Source organism: Hemibagrus wyckioides, linkage group LG27, assembly GCF_019097595.1.
Source record: "Hemibagrus wyckioides isolate EC202008001 linkage group LG27, SWU_Hwy_1.0, whole genome shotgun sequence".
Taxonomy (NCBI): domain Eukaryota; kingdom Metazoa; phylum Chordata; class Actinopteri; order Siluriformes; family Bagridae; genus Hemibagrus; species Hemibagrus wyckioides.
Window position 1 is genome coordinate 2,967,501 of NC_080736.1, and position 18,486 is coordinate 2,985,986.

Genomic DNA, 18,486 nt, shown 5'->3' on the forward strand with positions numbered 1-18,486 from the left:
TTTTTTATTAACATCCGCTGCCAGTTATTATTATTTATTTCATATTTCTCCTAATAACTGCGAGAACGAGCAGCCTGGTGATATATATATATGTATATATGTATATATATAAGACGTCTGTGGTCTAATGGTGTTATTAAGCTGTTATAATGCTGATGTTAGTGTAAGGAAGGGTACAGTAGGGTTTCACACCTACGTACAGTACACACTCCAGATCTTCTGCTTTGTTCCCAGAGCTGCTCCTACTGTCCAAAAAAATTGTTGAGCAATCTTGTGTAGTGTAATGACGTCACACTGTCCAGGAGGTACAGCACAAAAGCGTATAATAGAGATTTACACAATGTGTGTGTGTGTGTGTGTGTGTGTTTGAATAGATCTCACCAGTGGAGCGCTAATGAGGGGGAAGTAATTTTGCTATGGAGAATTGTGATGCCAAATGTCCGTCTGCTTTGTTATTCAAAAGTGTTTTGGCTGCCCGTGAGATTCGAGTCTTTCATTTTGCGAGCTGACAAACCGAGTGGGAACGAGAGAAAGTAATGACTCTTCCATTTGAATTTAAATAGTGACTCGCTTCCAGCTGTCTCCCGCATTTTCAATATTTGACAGTCTGGAGAAAAGAGGAAAGCATGGGGACCATTTGTTAAGCTGTTTCTCAGAGGCCGTATCAGTGAAATCAGCGAATCACGCCGCAGCCAAGGGGGTGGGGGTGGGGGGGATAAACACTGAATGAAGCGTCTAGAGAGATAGAGACTGATTGTTTGGACAAACAGCAAACTTGTGAATTTCCTTTTTATTGAGTTTTATGAAAGAATCAAGGGTGTGTCTGATAAATCATGGAGGATCACTGAACACTATTCTGTACACTTCAGTATTCAGTACACTTTCTATAGTGTACACTTTAGTATTTAGTACACTTCAGTATTCAGTACACTTTCTATAGTGTACACTTCAGTATTCAGTACACTCTCTATAGTGTACACTTTAGTATTCAGTACACTTTCTATAGTGTACACTTCAGTATTCAGTACACTTTCTATAGTGTACACTTTAGTATTCAGTACACTTTCTATAGTGTACACTTCAGTATTCAGTACACTTTCTATAGTGTACACTTCATTATTCAGTACACTTTCTATAGTGTACACTTCATTATTCAGTACACTTTCTATAGTGTACACTTTAGTATTCAGTACACTTTCTATAGTGTACACTTCATTATTCAGTACACTTTCTATAGTGTACACTTTAGTATGTAGTACACTTTCTATAGTGTACACTTCAGTATTCAGTACACTTTCTATAGTGTACACTTCAGTATTCAGTACACTTTCTATAGTGTACACTTCATTATTCAGTACACTTTCTATAGTGTACACTTTAGTATTCAGTACACTTTCTATAGTGTACACTTCATTATTCAGTACACTTTCTATAGTGTACACTTTAGTATTCAGTACACTTTCTATAGTGTACACTTCATTATTCAGTACACTTTCTATAGTGTACACTTCATTATTCAGTACACTTTCTATAGTGTACACTTCATTATTCAGTACACTTTCTATAGTGTACACTTCATTATTCAGTACACTTTCTATAGTGTACACTTCATTATTCAGTACACTTTCTATAGTGTACACTTTAGTATTCAGTACACTTTCTATAGTGTACACTTTAGTATTTAGTACACTTTCTATAGTGTACACTTCATTATTCAGTACACTTTCTATAGTGTACACTTTAGTATTCAGTACACTTTCTATAGTGTACACTTCATTATTCAGTACACTTTCTATAGTGTACACTTCAGTATTCAGTACACTTTCTATAGTGTACACTTCAGTATTCAGTACACTTTCTATAGTGTACACTTCAGTATTCAGTACACTTTCTATAGTGTACACTTTAGTATTCAGTACACTTTCTATAGTGTACACTTCCTTATTCAGTACACTTTCTATAGTGTACACTTCAATAATCAGTACACTCTCTATAGTGTACACTTTAGTATTCAGTACACTTTCTATAGTGTACACTTCCTTATTCAGTACACTTTCTATAGTGTACACTTTAGTATTCAGTACACTTTCTATAGTGTACACTTCAATAATCAGTACACTCTCTATAGTGTACACTTTAGTATTCAGTACAGTTTCTATAGTGTACACTTCAGTATTCAGTACACTTCAGTATTCAGTAAACTTTCTATAGTGTACACTTCAGTATTCAGTACACTTCAGTATTCAGTAAACTTTCTATAGTGTACACTTCATTATTCAGTACACTTTCTATAGTGTACACTTCCCTATTCAGTACACTTTCTATAGTGTACACTTCATTATTCAGTACACTTTCTATAGTGTACACTTCATTATTCAGTACACTTTCTATAGTGTACACTTCATTATTCAGTACACTTTCTATAGTGTACACTTCCTTATTCAGTACACTTTCTATAGTGTACACTTTAGTATTCAGTACACTTCAGTATTCAGTACACTTTCTATAGTGTACACTTCATTATTCAGTACACTTTCTATAGTGTACACTTCAGTATTCAGTACACTTCAGTATTCAGTACACTTTCTATAGTGTACACTTCATTATTCAGTACACTTTCTATAGTGTACACTTCATTATTCAGTACACTTTCTATAGTGTACACTTCATTATTCAGTACACTTTCTATAGTGTACACTTCCTTATTCAGTACACTTTCTATAGTGTACACTTCATTATTCAGTACACTTTCTATAGTGTACACTTCATTATTCAGTACACTTTCTATAGTGTACACTTCCTTATTCAGTACACTTTCTATAGTGTACACTTCCTTATTCAGTACACTTTCTATAGTGTACACTTCATTATTCAGTACACTTTCTATAGTGTACACTTCATTATTCAGTACACTTTCTATAGTGTACACTTCATTATTCAGTACACTTTCTATAGTGTACACTTCATTATTCAGTACACTTTCTATAGTGTACACTTCCTTATTCAGTACACTTTATATAGTGTACACTTCAGTATTCAGTACACTTTCTATAGTGTACACTTCCTTATTCAGTACACTTTATATAGTGTACACTTCAGTATTCAGTACACTTTATATAGTGTACACTTCCTTATTCAGTACACTTTCTATAGTGTACACTTCATTATTCAGTACACTTTCTATAGTGTACACTTCCTTATTCAGTACACTTTCTATAGTGTACACTTCCTTATTCAGTACACTTTATATAGTGTACACTTCAGTATTCAGTACACTTTATATAGTGTACACTTCCTTATTCAGTACACTTTCTATAGTGTACACTTCATTATTCAGTACACTTTCTATAGTGTACACTTCCTTATTCAGTACACTTTCTATAGTGTACACTTCATTATTCAGTACACTTTCTATAGTGTACACTTCCTTATTCAGTACACTTTATATAGTGTACACTTCAGTATTCAGTACACTTTCTATAGTGTACACTTCCTTATTCAGTACACTTTATATAGTGTACACTTCAGTATTCAGTACACTTTATATAGTGTACACTTCCTTATTCAGTACACTTTCTATAGTGTACACTTCATTATTCAGTACACTTTCTATAGTGTACACTTCCTTATTCAGTACACTTTCTATAGTGTACACTTCCTTATTCAGTACACTTTATATAGTGTACACTTCAGTATTCAGTACACTTTATATAGTGTACACTTCCTTATTCAGTACACTTTCTATAGTGTACACTTCATTATTCAGTACACTTTCTATAGTGTACACTTCCTTATTCAGTACACTTTCTATAGTGTACACTTCATTATTCAGTACACTTTCTATAGTGTACACTTCCTTATTCAGTACACTTTCTATAGTGTACACTTCCTTATTCAGTACACTTTCTATAGTGTACACTTCAGTATTCAGTACACTTTCTATAGTGTACACTTCCTTATTCAGTACACTTTCTATAGTGTACACTTCCTTATTCAGTACACTTTCTATAGTGTACACTTCAGTATTCAGTACACTTTCTATAGTGTACACTTCATTATTCAGTACACTTTCTATAGTGTACACTTCCTTATTCAGTACACTTTCTATAGTGTACACTTCATTATTCAGTACACTTTCTATAGTGTACACTTCATTATTCAGTACACTTTCTATAGTGTACACTTCATTATTCAGTACACTTTCTATAGTGTACACTTCCTTATTCAGTACACTTTCTATAGTGTACACTTCATTATTCAGTACACTTTCTATAGTGTACACTTCATTATTCAGTACACTTTCTATAGTGTACACTTCAGTATTCAGTACACTTTCTATAGTGTACACTTCCTTATTCAGTACACTTTCTATAGTGTACACTTCAGTATTCAGTACACTTTCTATAGTGTACACTTCAGTATTCAGTACACTTTCTATAGTGTACACTTCCTTATTCAGTACACTTTCTATAGTGTACACTTCCTTATTCAGTACACTTTCTATAGTGTACACTTCATTATTCAGTACACTTTCTATAGTGTACACTTCCTTATTCAGTACACTTTCTATAGTGTACACTTCATTATTCAGTACACTTTCTATAGTGTACACTTCCTTATTCAGTACACTTTCTATAGTGTACACTTCCTTTTTCAGTACACTTTCTATAGTGTACACTTCATTATTCAGTACACTTTCTATAGTGTACACTTCAGTATTCAGTACACTTTCTATAGTGTACACTTCCTTATTCAGTACACTTTCTATAGTGTACACTTCCTTATTCAGTACACTTTCTATAGTGTACACTTCAGTATTCAGTACACTTTCTATAGTGTACACTTCAGTATTCAGTACACTCTTGTTTTCTGCACATGTCCATATCCTGTATATTTCAGCATTCAGTACATGTCAGTACTGTTTCAAGTTACAAGTTTCAGTATTCCTTACCCGTCAGTATTCCCTGCCATTCAGTATTCTAGTGACCTAAACACTTAAGTGACCATCCAGCTTCTTTAGTGATGTCACTAGCATGTGTGTAGCTCCGCCCCTGAATCTGTTTTTTTTTCCAGAAATATTGAAAAAAAACCACACCATTTATGTAAATTCCCTCCTAATGAGTTAATTTATATTTTATTCAGTCACTTCTCCTTTTTATCCACCAGCCGTTTTCAGGCAGCTTCTGATTTCCTGAACCTGTAATTACAGCAGGATGTGATGAGGGTCTCGGGGTTAGTGTGGAGGAAGAAAAAGCAGCTCCTCTCTCTCTCTCTCCCCCTTTCTTTCTCCCTCTCCCACTGTTTCTCTCTGGCTTTGCAAGGACGCTGTAATAAACAATGAAAGGATGTCTACAGAAATCTTGAATGAATCACAAAATAAATCATTTATTCTGTTTAATTAATTAAAGTAACTCTTTTTTTCGCTCACGTTTGTTCTCTCTTTAACCAAATATTAAAAAGGTACAAGTCAGCGCTTAGCAATATTTACATGACAGAGTGTGAATTCAATAAACACTCATTTATCTTTTCCTTTGTGTGAAAATGGCCTCATTTCAATAAGGTGTTAATTAGTCGGCTCTCCCATGATGCCTTTCTCTCTTACTGGTCTGAATGCTGAATGTGTGTTGCTCTCTGCTCATGCAACCTCACCACAGGAAGCCAGAAAAATAAATAAATAAAATTGAAATTATTTGTGATTTATTTTCAAATCCTTAACATATTAAAATGAAAAAAAAAAAAAAATACAGAGGAAAAATATCTTAAAATTATTTATTTTTTTAAAATTATTTTTCCCAAGACTATGAAGCTTATCTCTAGTCATTTAAAATACAAAAATCAATTAAAATATTAAAAATTATTATAATTGTCATTATATATATATATATATATATATATATATATATATATAATATAATTATTTATAAAATAAAAAAAAGGATTTTAAAAAGGTCTTTTAGATACTTTAAAAAGGTCTTAAGCATTTAAAAAATGCATACATTGATGAGACAAACTAATTTAATAATAATTTTAAGGGTTTTTTTTAAATAAAAAAAAATAATAGCTTCTGTGCTAAGATATAATATTTGTGGTGTTGAGGCTGATGAACACTTTTTTTGTAACCCTTTTGTTATTATTAGAGCAGCTGCAGGAGAAATACTGTACATTGTATGCTCTGACCTGATTTATATTCATAGAGCATACAGCATTCAGCTCGCGCGCGTGTGTGTGTGTGTGTGTGTGTGTGTGTTATTGAGGTTCCCACGTCCCAGCCTGACAGTCTTAATGGCATGCATCTGTCTCACTTTATTTAACATATCGCGCTCCAGCATTGTCAAATCAATCAGTATATAAGTGTCTTTAGGACCCTGGGGCACACAGCCAGCCTCCGAGAAACACTTTAGCCAGAAGAAACGCAGAACAAAACGAAGATCCGGTTGTTTCACACGAGGAAATGGAGAGAGAACAAACGGGGAAGCCTCATGAGTGAAAACACACTGTCAGTAATGAAGAGCACGAGAGAGCACACACACACACACACACATTGTATGTTTTGGCTCTTGTTATGAAAGATGTTAGCTGCTCCAGGCTTGTAAAGGTGGAATAAGAGAAAGGCATGTGATGAATATGGGTTTGCCATCACTGACACACACTTTTACTACTATATACACACTTTTCTATCTATCTATCTATCTATCTATCTATCTATCTATCTGTCTGTCTGTCTGTCTGTCTGTCTGTCTGTCTGTCTGTCTGTCTATCTATCTATCTATCTATCTATCGATCAATCGTTTGTTTGTTATTCTTATTTTTTAAAAATAGTTTTTGTTTTCTATCTATCTATCTATCTATCTATCTATCTATCTATCTATCTATCTACATGATTCACATGGGATTTTTATTTATTTATTTTTTTTATTAAGTTAGTTCTTACTTATTTCTTTTCTTTTATCTATCTTTCTTTCATCTATCTATCTATCTATCTATCTATCTATCTATCTATCTATCTATCTATCTATCGATCAATCGTTTGTTTGTTATTCTTATTTTTTAAAAATAGTTTTTGTTTTCTATCTATCTATCTATCTATCTATCTATCTATCTATCTATCTATCTATCTATCTATCTATCTATCTATCTACATGATTCACATGGGATTTTTATTTATTTTATTTTTTTTATTAAGTTAGTTCTTACTTATTTCTTTTCTTTTATCTATCTTTCTTTCATCTATCTATCTATCTATCTATCTATCTATCTATCTATCTATCTATCTATCTATCTATCTATCTATCTATATACATGATTTACATGGAATAATTTTTATTTATTTATTTTATGTTATTTTGTAATTATTTTAACTGTCTATCTATTTGTCCATCTATCTGTCTATCTTTCTAACTATCTCTTTAGTTAGTTAGTTAATTGGTTAATTAGTTAGTTAGGTGTTTTTTTTGTTTTTACATCAGATGGTGGCATGCGCTAAATCGATCCACGCAAGTTTATTTATTATTTATTTATTATTTATTATTGTCCTCTAACAGCATGTCCTGATGTTTGATCCTCTTATAATTCAGCAGTTTTCTAACAGTGGCTTTAAATCCTTTTTATCCGTTTATAGTTCCTCGTAATGTTGTAGAATGTCCGTAAGACGAGTTCCCACTTCCATTATAGCAGCTCTGAAGAGTCGTTCTCTCTGCATCCTCCCGTTATTCCTCTCTCCTGAGGAAGAGAATGAGTTTGTGTTACCGAGCAGAAGCGTGAAACACCGGAGTGTTACAGAGCACTCACACTGGAGACTCCTTCCATAAATGTTAAAGAAACACACTTCTCCTTTACCACATCCACTTAAATATTTATAGAGGTGCCAATATTTTTGGATTTTCTATTGGAATATATGACTAAAAGTTCTCATGACTCTCTAAGGGAAACTTGTTCCTCCATGGATGATTAGTTTCGTTCTGTTTAATACTGGCAAAAAAAAAATTTTGGTTGCCAATAATTTCAAAATTAAGTATTTATTTATTTTTCTCTCTCTCTCTTTCTCTCTCTCTCTGTTTTCTTTATCCCTTTATTTGTCTCTCCTCCTCTCCAAAATTAGATGAGGCTAATACATACATGCATTATAACTGCTTTGTGTGTGTGTGTGTGTGTGTGTGTGTGACATGAATAGTAATGAAGAGTATAAAACAGCATTTTGGGGCTGCCATCTCTAGAGTCTCCATCAAACCTAAAACTGTGTGTGTGTGACAGAGACAGAGAGATTAATAATGGCAGCAGAAAAGTGGACTTCTGCAGGCTGAATGTTTTATGCATGAGGGTGGAGGCCGGAGAGGGGTTATTTGTGTGTGTGTGTGTGTGTACATATACATTTGTGACTCGCCCTATAAGAACCGTGAGCTATCCTCCTCTCCTTGACGTTCGTTTCTGCTCCTCTGTCCTGTGAGTCCAATGCAACATGGGTGCCAAAACTTTTTGGACATACCTGTGTGTGTGTGTGTGACTGATGTATATGACAGGTGTGTGGTGTGTGTGCTGAATGGTTTCAACACATTCATGCTAACAGAAGTACAAATCGCTTCTATTTGACGAGAAAGATCTCAGATGAAGGAATCGGGCGTGGCACTTCCTCGCTCTGAGGAATATTCACACGGGGCAAAAACAAGGCACGCGATTGGTTCGTTATTGTTGGGGTTTTTTAAAGATATTTAAATATCTGTGTAGGTGTATGTTGTGTGATCAGGTATGGAAAGGCAGCAGTGCGTTTGATCTTTTTGAACTAAAACAGATTCACATTCTGCTGATGGAGTTTAAAGGTCACGCCCCCTTTTACTTGGCCCCACCCACATCAGTGAGAAGATCTAAAGAAATTTGTCAGACGGCTATAATATTAGAAACAGAGTGATGAATTAATCCTAGCGACTCATTAGCTAGCTTTAAAGGGAAAAAGTTAAAAAAAGTTAAAGGAGGGATTTTTTTTTTTTTAAAAAAAAGGAATGAAAGAAAACGAATAGAGAATTTGTCTCTGGTTTGATTTGAGTTCATTTCGGTTTTTTTCTTTTCCTCTGATAACGCTTTCCTTTCCCTCGCTATCTTCACTCCTCCGTCTTTGTCCCAGCGTTCGCACAAACAAAACAGAGAAGGTTTTAATTAGCCGAAATCTCCGGCAGTGGCGTTAGCGTAGCTGTGAATCCACACCAGAGTGCAGATGAGAACGAGAGAGAGAGAGAGAGAGAGAGAGAAGAACAGATTGCTAAGCTCTTGTTATGCTAAGAGCGTCCGGGAGCGAGTTAATTACGGCTGACATTTGAAGAAGCGCACTTGTGTCGCGGGCTGAGAAAGAGCCGAGCCCGGTGCTAATTGAGTTTGTGTTGCCGGCTCCGCCCCCGGGTCACGCTCCCTCGCCCACAGACACAGAGCCGGAGCTGGGAACCAGACGAGCCGTGAGCCCGGAGCCGCTGTGTGATCTGCAGCTCAATGAGCTCCATGAGGCCTTTAACACTGCTCCGAGATCAGCCTTTATATTACACAAACACTGTCACGCAACCTGATCTAGCTCCGCCCACTGACCACGCCCACAGTCCTGGCTGTGATCTTCACCTGTGTGTGTCTATGTCACTTCCTGCTGTATAAACACTCACTGTTGTGTAGCTCTGAACTGCCAACATCCTGCTGCTGAAGAACTTTTCTTTCTTTCTTTCTTTCTTTCTTTCTTTCTTTCTTTCTTTCTTTCTTTCTTCACTTTGTTCTTTCTTTCTTTCTTTCTTTCTTTCTTTCTTTCAGTTCATTTGTGAGTGAGTGTGTGTGTGTGTATGAGATTGAGTATGTGTGTGTTTGCTTGTTTTTTTGTGTGAGTGTTTTTGTGAATAAGTGTGTGTGAAATTGAGTGTGTGTGTGTTCATTTGTGTGTGAGATTCAGTGTGTGTGTGCTTGTTTTTTCGTTAGCGTGTGAACACTCCTCCTGTATCACTCTTGTGTGCCCATCTGGGTCTCACTGCTCCAGATTTGTTAATTACTTCTGCTTTTGAGGTTAACTGGCCTTCATTAATCCACAACTGGTTGTGTGTGTGAGAGAGAGTGTGTGTGTCTTCTGTATCTATTAACACAATTTGCCTCTTTATCTAGCTGTATAGGTCCAGATTACATACCTAAAACACACACACACACACACACACACACACATTGCCAAACCAAAGAGGTTATTGTTTTTATGTTAGTTTTAAAACACACAGAGTAATGAACCCTCGTCTCTCTTCTGTCTCTCGTCAGCGATGGCGGAGTTTCACGTGCACCCACGCTCAGTGCGAGCGGATCTCGCGGGTGTCGCACGTTTTCAGTGCCAAATCCACGGCCTGCCCGAGCCGGTCATCAGCTGGGAGAAAGACGATCATGCAGTGGACACGAGTGACGAGAGGTATGAACACACACGCGTGTAAACACGTTTCAGAGCTGAGATCTTCCCATGATGCTCCAGGTTTAATCTCAGGGTCTGTGTGTGTGTGTGTGTGCAGGTACACACTCTTACCCACAGGAGTGTTACAGATCACAGGTGTTCGCCCGGAGGACAGCGGAGTGTTTTGCTGTGTAGCTCACAACAGTGCAGGAGTCAAACACAGTGCTGGAGCTCGGCTCACTGTCTCAGGTACGGACTAATCACACACACACACACAATCTAATACACACACAAAAATTTTGCATACACACATACAAACACACACACAATCAAATACACACATACACACAAACACACACACACAATCGAATACACACACACAAGCACACACAGACAGACAGACACACTCACTGAATCACACACACACACACACACACACTTAATTTCTCCCACACAGACACACACACGCACACACACATTCAGACACACAAACTTAATCTCACACACACACTTCTGTGTCACCTGTGTCCTGTTGTAACTCTCTCTGTTCTTTCTTTCTTTCTTTCTTTCTTTCTTTCTTCTCTGATGTTGTGACAAACATCACTTTTTAAAATTGAGTTTTAACATCTCTCTCTCTCTCTCTCTCTCTCTCTCTCTCCTCTGCAGGCTCACAGTCTTCTGTTTACAAAGACCCCATGATCCTCGTTGGTCCTGAGAACCTCACTCTCACCGTGCACCAGACGGCCATCTTGGAGTGTGTAGCCACGGGGTTTCCTCGTCCCATCGTGTCCTGGAGCCGCCTCGGTGAGTTCTGGACTCTGATTGGTCAGCAGGTGTTGATTAGTTTTCTGTAGGCAGGTTTATGTTTATGAACTGGGTATAATACGTTATCATTCTGATATAGTGATGATTATAGTATAGAGATTTATGGAAGGAGTCTCCACTGTCAGTAAAGCTGCAGTTCCATATGTTTTTAATAAATAAGCATTAATTAATAAACTGCTTATAACTTGTTTATAATTGGTTTATTATCACATGATAAATGTCACTGGTATTGGTATTTGGTCAAAGGTGAATAAAAAATTCATCTGAAATTTTTGAATGATATAAAAGAAATTAAATAATAAAATAAAAATTTTAAATAATAAATAAATCCAGTTAATTCTGAAATATAATCAGATTTTCGTCTTTTTATTACATTAAAATGTTTGTTCCAAAATTTAGAATAAAATCTAAAAAACAAACAATAATAAATAAACAAACAAACAAAAAAATAAAGAAATAAATAGAAGTTCTAAAATAAAATCTCCAAAAAATAGAAATGTAGATATGTTTCCCTTTTTCCTTCCTTCCTTCCTTCCTTCCTTCCTTCCTTCCTTCCTTCCTTCCTTTTTATCCACATTTAGACAGGTATCAGATGCTCCTGCACTCAGAGCTTCTCCAATCAGTCCTGTGTAAATATATCAGAGTTTGAGGAAGGTTTAGTTTAGAAACAGAGACGTTTACACATCACATATCTGTAACACGCTTCACACGTGACACACTAATCTCTGTCTGATTCTCTCAGAGCCTCAGAGCCTCTCTCATCTCACTCCAACCTGCTTCCTTCCTCCTGAACCACTGAAAGAGTCGGGAATCTGATTGTGGATATCACCTCACAGAACGTTCCTGAAATTAAATGCCAGCAATATGAGATTGGATTAGAGTGCATTGGATTACAGAGAGAGAGAGAGGGAGAGGGAGTAGAAAACAACAGAGAGATGGAGAGAGAAAAGAGAGGAAAAGACAGAGAGAGAGATTTTAACAGAATTCAAAAACCTAATTCAAAATTAAAGGATCAAGTAGCCCTTAACCCTGCCCTCACACACACACACACACACACATACCAGTGTATCCTTATCACATGACAGAATGCAGTGGCACCATGGCAACTGAATTGTCTTGCGTCATTGAGACCTGTGCACTGCTTCATACAGCCTCTCTCATTTAAACCTCCATCTCTCTCTCTCTCTCTCTCTCTCTCTCTCTCTCTCTCTCTCTCTCGCTCTCTCTCTCTCTCTCTCTCTCTCTCTCACTCTCTCTCTCTCTGCCCCCTTTGTGAAAGAAAGTATGAATGACAGAATAAATGAATGGATAAATGAATAACAAAATGAATGAATGATTTACCAAATAAATAAATGCATGAATGACAGAACAAATGAATGAATGACTGAATGAATGAAAGACTGACTGACTGACTGACTGACTGTATGAATGAATGAATGAATGAATGAATGAATGAAAGACTGAATGAATGAATGAATGAATGAATGAATGAGTGAGTGAGTGAGTGAGTGAGTGAGGGAGGGAGGGAATGAATGACAATGAATGAAAGACTGAATGAAAGACTGAATGAATGAATAAATGAGTGACTGAGTGACAGAATCAAAGACTTAATGAATGAATGAATGGATGAATGAAAGACTGAATGAATGAATGAATGAATGAGTGACTGAGTGACCGAATAAAAGACTGAATGAATGAAAGACTGAATGAATGAATGAATGAATGAATGAATGACTGAATGAATGACAGAATGAATGACTGGTGATGTGCAGAATTATCCATCTGCTCATAAAAACATGGACCAAACTGATTAATAACCAGTTCTTTCTTTTCTTTTTTATGCTTCTCTCTCTCTCTCCCTCTCTCTCTCTCTGTCCCTCCATCTCTCTGTTCATCTCTCTGACAGACGGGCGTCCGATCGGCGTCGAGGGCATTCAGGTGTTGGGAACGGGTAACCTGATGATTTCAGACGTCCGTGTGAAACACTCAGGCGTCTACGTCTGCGCAGCCAACAAACCGGGAACCCGTCTGCGTCGAACGGCTCAGGGACGTCTGGTGGTGCAGGGTGAGCCGAATCATCCAATCACTACACTCTGGAGCAGGTCACATGACCAGTGCTGATACTTTCAGGAAGAGAAACAAAAAAACTGTGATGTTTAGTGAATTTTTTAATTCATTTTCTTTTGGATTCAGGTAAAAGAAAAGTGCTGATGAATGTAGTTTCAGTCGATCTGATGAAGTTTACGTCTCTCTCAGGTTTTGTTAAAGCATCATTAACAATCCTAAAGTAATCAGAGCACTGGTGTTCGAGCTGTAGGTCATTCGAGGAGATTTATATCTGATGGCACAGGATTCTGGTTGAGAAGACGATCCCGGTGCCGTCTCATTTACAAGCACGACGGCGATAATCCCTTTCCTAAGAGATCCATGTTCACTAAACCGAGGCTGATGGGTCTGTAATGGTGTCTGTGACTTTACAGATCGAGTTTTATGGTGTCTGTGATGAAGCCTCTCCCTCTGCAGGCGTTATCAGTGATGTGTTGTGTTATATAGCTGCGGATGTAAATGATATAATGCAGATCTAATTGCGGGAGGCGAAATTGAGGTATCAAACAAGCAGCTGCTAATCAGCTGGCAATTGCAAATTTCCGCCTAAACTAAATGCAACCTAATTAAAGAGTAATTGCATATTGGATTAACGCGCGGAGGGTGGAGGTAATGAAACAAGAAAGAGACGATCTATATTGGAGAGTTTGGATGGCACTCCAGAGGCAGCGCTGAGAGGCTGGAAGCTGGTTTCATTTCACTGTGTCGGGTTTTTGAATGTAGGCGGATTTGTAAGGAATCTTTACGTCCTTCTCTTCACCCGAGATGATATTATCATCATCTGAGTGTAGCCGTAACTCCGGCTCACGCAAATCCTTTTTTGTTCTCGATAAGCCACTTGTTTCGTCTTATTTTCTTTCCTACAGTGAATTTAGCTTCACAAATTACAAGGATATTCCTTTTTTTTTTCTTTTTTTATAAAAAAGAATTTTAAATTCAATTAAAATAAAACAATAAAAAATGAATGAAAGTCTGAATAAAATATTAAAATAAAAAAATTAAATTAAAAAGGGATAAAAATCTGAATAAAATATTAAAATATAAAATCATGTATAAAAATATGAATAAAATATTACAATTGAAAATTAAATTAAAATAAAAAAAAATGAGACTGCTTTATTGTGTAAGAATAGGCATAGCTGTAAGGGGCATTTAAAAATATGATATTTTTTAAATTAAAATAAAATAAATTAAATTTAAAATAAATGAATAAAAATATGAATAAATTATTAAAATATGATATTCCTTAAATTAAATTAAGATAAAAAAGAATAAAAATTAAATAAAATAAATAAATAAATAAAATATGAATAAAATATTAAAATTAAAATTTTAATCAAAATAAGAAAAAAAAAGACACTGCTTTATTATGTAAAAATAGTATGTGTACAGTAATGTATAGTTGTAACGGGCTTATACAAATGATATTCCTTATTTTAAATTTTTCAAAAAAATATGAATACAAATATGAATAAAATATTTTTAAAAAATGTATTGTGTAAGAATAAGCATAGTTGTGAGGGGCATTTAAAAAAAATTCCCTAGATATTCCTTAGATAAAAAAAAATCTGAGCAGATTTTGAAGAACCAGAGCCAGGGCTTTTACCTGGAGCTACTTATTTATAAATTATGGAAGATTTTGTTGTGGTTATAATTTTATTTCTGCGTGTCTGAGATTTGAGTGAGTAAACAATGATAAATAATTAAATATAATACAAAGCAGAAAATACTGAAAATGTATTTTCCTGTTAATGGAGTGTTAATTCCTCTTAATTTTGTTTAATTATTTTTTTAAAAAGTCATTTTATCTGTTTATATTTACATTTAATGCGGTTAATCCGCTAAACGTGTTTGTGTACATGCTTTTTTAAGGCTTCTATAAATAACGACAGACGTTTGAATCTGTTTGTGTATCTGCGAAGGAGCTGTTACCATAGAAACGCTAACGAATCAGGACAAACGCTTTAATAGAAAATAAACCTGCAGTTATAGAAAACGACTGGACAGCTCCTGACCAGTCTGAATCGAGCGTTCGACAGCAGTGTGGTTACTGATGATGTTATTAGACGCCGTCGGTGTGAAGAGAGAACATATTTGAATATCGTCTGCGTATACGTGATGTTTGGCAGCATGTTGAACAATGATACACCGTGAAGCCGCGTGCCGAGGAATACGGCTGGTTATGCTAACGTTCGACGTTAAGTACGAACACGCTAGCGTGCACACGGGCAGGTCAGAGCGAGGTCACATGACAACAATATGTTCTGGCTGTTTCTGCAGCAAAATGCATCACATCACACAGAGCTGAGATCCGAGCTTTCTCCACGGTCAAAGTCGCCATTAACGAGAAGCTCGTTAGCGTCTCAGCGTAGCGCCGTGTCCGAGACTCTTCATAAAATATATAACATTAACACAAACCCCTGATCTGTTACTGATCACTGAAACGCGAAGCACTGTGTGATGAATCCTCCAATCAGACGTCACTTTCCACAACACTGAGCTCTCACTTGGGACATCAATCACAGGATTATATTAACGAGCTCGTTATAAAAGGTTATTTAGGAAAAACTCGTCACGGATGATGGATGCACCACAACATTTAAGAAGTAATAACAACAACAATCTTGATTAAACCTGTGAGAAGATTTTAAGTTTTATTTAATATTTAATTAAACACTTTTTCGTCACAGGAAAGTCTTTTCTGGTTTCTCAGTCACACGACATGCTGTTTTTGTTTGTTTATATATATATAAGAGAGAGAGAGAGAGAGAGAGAGAGAGAGAGAACAGTATGACCACTATGTAGAAAATTCCCAAAAAAATCCAAGCTCTAGTTCTATGTGTATTCTATCATTTTTTGGACATTTTTAGAATTTTTGTATATTTTAAATTAGGGTCACATTTTCTTTAATCCCAATTCCGTAACATGGGGTGGTACAAACTTTTGCACCCTGGATTTTTAGCTTTAATTAAATGACATTTTATTTCACAGCTCATATTCCGTGCTGCTGAATCGTTTTCTCTGTTATACTAAAATTTAATTTTTCAGTTTAGAAATGTTTTTTGGACTGTTTATTCTATACTGAATGCTAGATGTTAAACTCAGACGATGTCGTGTCGTGAACCTGTGCAGCTCCAGCGGAGTTTGTTCAGCCTCCTCAGTCCATCGCACGTCCAGTCGGCACCACCGCCATCTTCACGTGCCTGGCGCAGGGCGAGCCGACTCCTCAGCTCACGTGGCTAAAGAACGGTCAGATCCTGGAACCCGGTGGTCACGTCAAGCTCAGGAACAACAACAGGTGAGAAAAAAAAATTCCTCTCGAATGCTCTCCTCACTGGTGCTGCCGCAGTGTTTTATATTCTGAGACCGAATCCTGAGCGTGATCTTTGCTTGAGCGTGAGAATTAAATTTATTCCCACAGACGTCTTTTTTCTTTCTCCTGAGATGCTGTATTAAGTTCTTGCTGCTTCTCAGACTGTGTCTTAGGCTTAGAGTGGATTTATTTCACTCCACACATCAGAGATAACAATAAGATGCTGTGTGAAGATCGCAGCACATAAACGGGACATTTTCACATCAGCTTTCTTGGGTGTGTCGTGTCGGATTTTGTATCAGCTATAAAATTAAAAAAAAGGATAACCTATACGTACTAATGTAGCTATAAACGGATAAAAATGATGACGTTTCATTCGTTAATAAATTTTAAAAATGTATTTGAAATGAAAATGAAATGAAACAGCCTTTATTTGTCCCATATACATTACAGCACAGTGAAATTCTTTCTTCGCATATCCCATCCTTGGAGGTTGGGGTCAGAGCGCAGGGTCAGCCAATTTGTCGGCAAATTGCTGTAGTATAAAAGAAAAAATATATAAAATTAAATAATTAAATGTAAACATATTTGAACTTAGTTAATATATATTTGTGTTAAATAATTTTTATTTTGAGGTGTATATGTTTTATTATTTAAACCATTAATTAATCACGTTATTTATTTATTCGTTATTGGAATATTTGTAATGTTAATTATTTATTCAACATTAATTAATAAATGTTAAAAATGTGATTGTGATGTAATCAGCAAATTGTAGTATGAGAGAAAAACTTAATTAATTAAATATAAACTTATATTTAAACTTATTTATTTTTACATAGATAGATTTTAGAATTTTTTTTATATTTTAAATTAAAGTCAAAGGTCAAAGTTTATTTTATCCCATTAAAAGTAACATGGGGGTACAAACTTTTGCCCCCTGGTTTTTTAGCTTTAACTAAATGACATTTTATTTCACAAAAAATATATATAAATCTCAAGCTCTATTTCTTTGTTTATGAACATGAATAATTTTAAAATTTATAATTATTTATAAAATAAATGTCATGGATTTAATTTTTTATTGTCTGTCTCATGACATCTCAGGGTGTGGCCTTGCAGCTTCTGGAGAAAAATAAATAAAAATAAATCAGACCATAACCTTTTATATCCCGCCGGTTTGATGTTGTAGAGAGAAAAACGAATATAATCTTTTTATTTTATACCTCAGTGTTGTTGTGTTCTTAAAAATAAACAAAATAATGCTCAAAAATGCTTCGGTGATCCTCAAAAGCTCCTTGAATGTTTACATTCGGGAATTTTTTAAAAGAAAAGTACAGAGAGAGCGCCGTAAGAAACCGCCGGCGTTTTTTCATTTGCATATTTTGTTATTCGGCTCATTTATCTGTTGAATGTTTGTTTTTTTTATGTTGCCTTGGGATTAGTAGAAAAAAAAGCGGATTATGTATTCATATATTCGTATGTGTATAATACACTCCATCACGTATAAACACACACGGGAATAAGAGAGTGATGATGAGACGGAGACGCCTGAGAGTCATCTCGCTTCCATTTTTTCCTCCTCACGGTTCATAAAAGAATACGTTTTGCACTCAATTTGTAAATTTGCTTTCGATTTGTTTGTTGATTCGACAGTAAAACGCTGTCTCTTAGACAGAAAAAAAGCTTCCTTTGGGGTTGTTAAAGTTTTAAGGGACAATGAAATAAATGTTTAAGTGGAATGTTATTTTGTAAAAGAATAAATAATGTCGGATGAATTCTTTCACCGGAGTTAAACGCAGTTTTCTGCTTTGTAACTTAATATCACACTGATCAGGCATAATATTATGAC

The 18,486-nt window shown here is 35.6% G+C and overlaps 1 protein-coding gene across 1 annotated transcript in view; it reads left to right on the forward strand.

The window, feature by feature from the left end:
* The window catches only part of igdcc3 (immunoglobulin superfamily, DCC subclass, member 3), a 73,024-nt gene that overhangs the window by 35,028 nt on the left and 19,510 nt on the right, over window positions 1-18,486 (forward strand). The window contains exons 3-7 of the mRNA XM_058381495.1: window positions 10,267-10,411; window positions 10,509-10,639; window positions 11,057-11,194; window positions 13,122-13,280; window positions 16,454-16,619. Coding sequence (XP_058237478.1) covers window positions 10,267-10,411; window positions 10,509-10,639; window positions 11,057-11,194; window positions 13,122-13,280; window positions 16,454-16,619 — 739 coding nt within the window. The remainder of the gene's footprint in view (window positions 1-10,266; window positions 10,412-10,508; window positions 10,640-11,056; window positions 11,195-13,121; window positions 13,281-16,453; window positions 16,620-18,486) is intronic.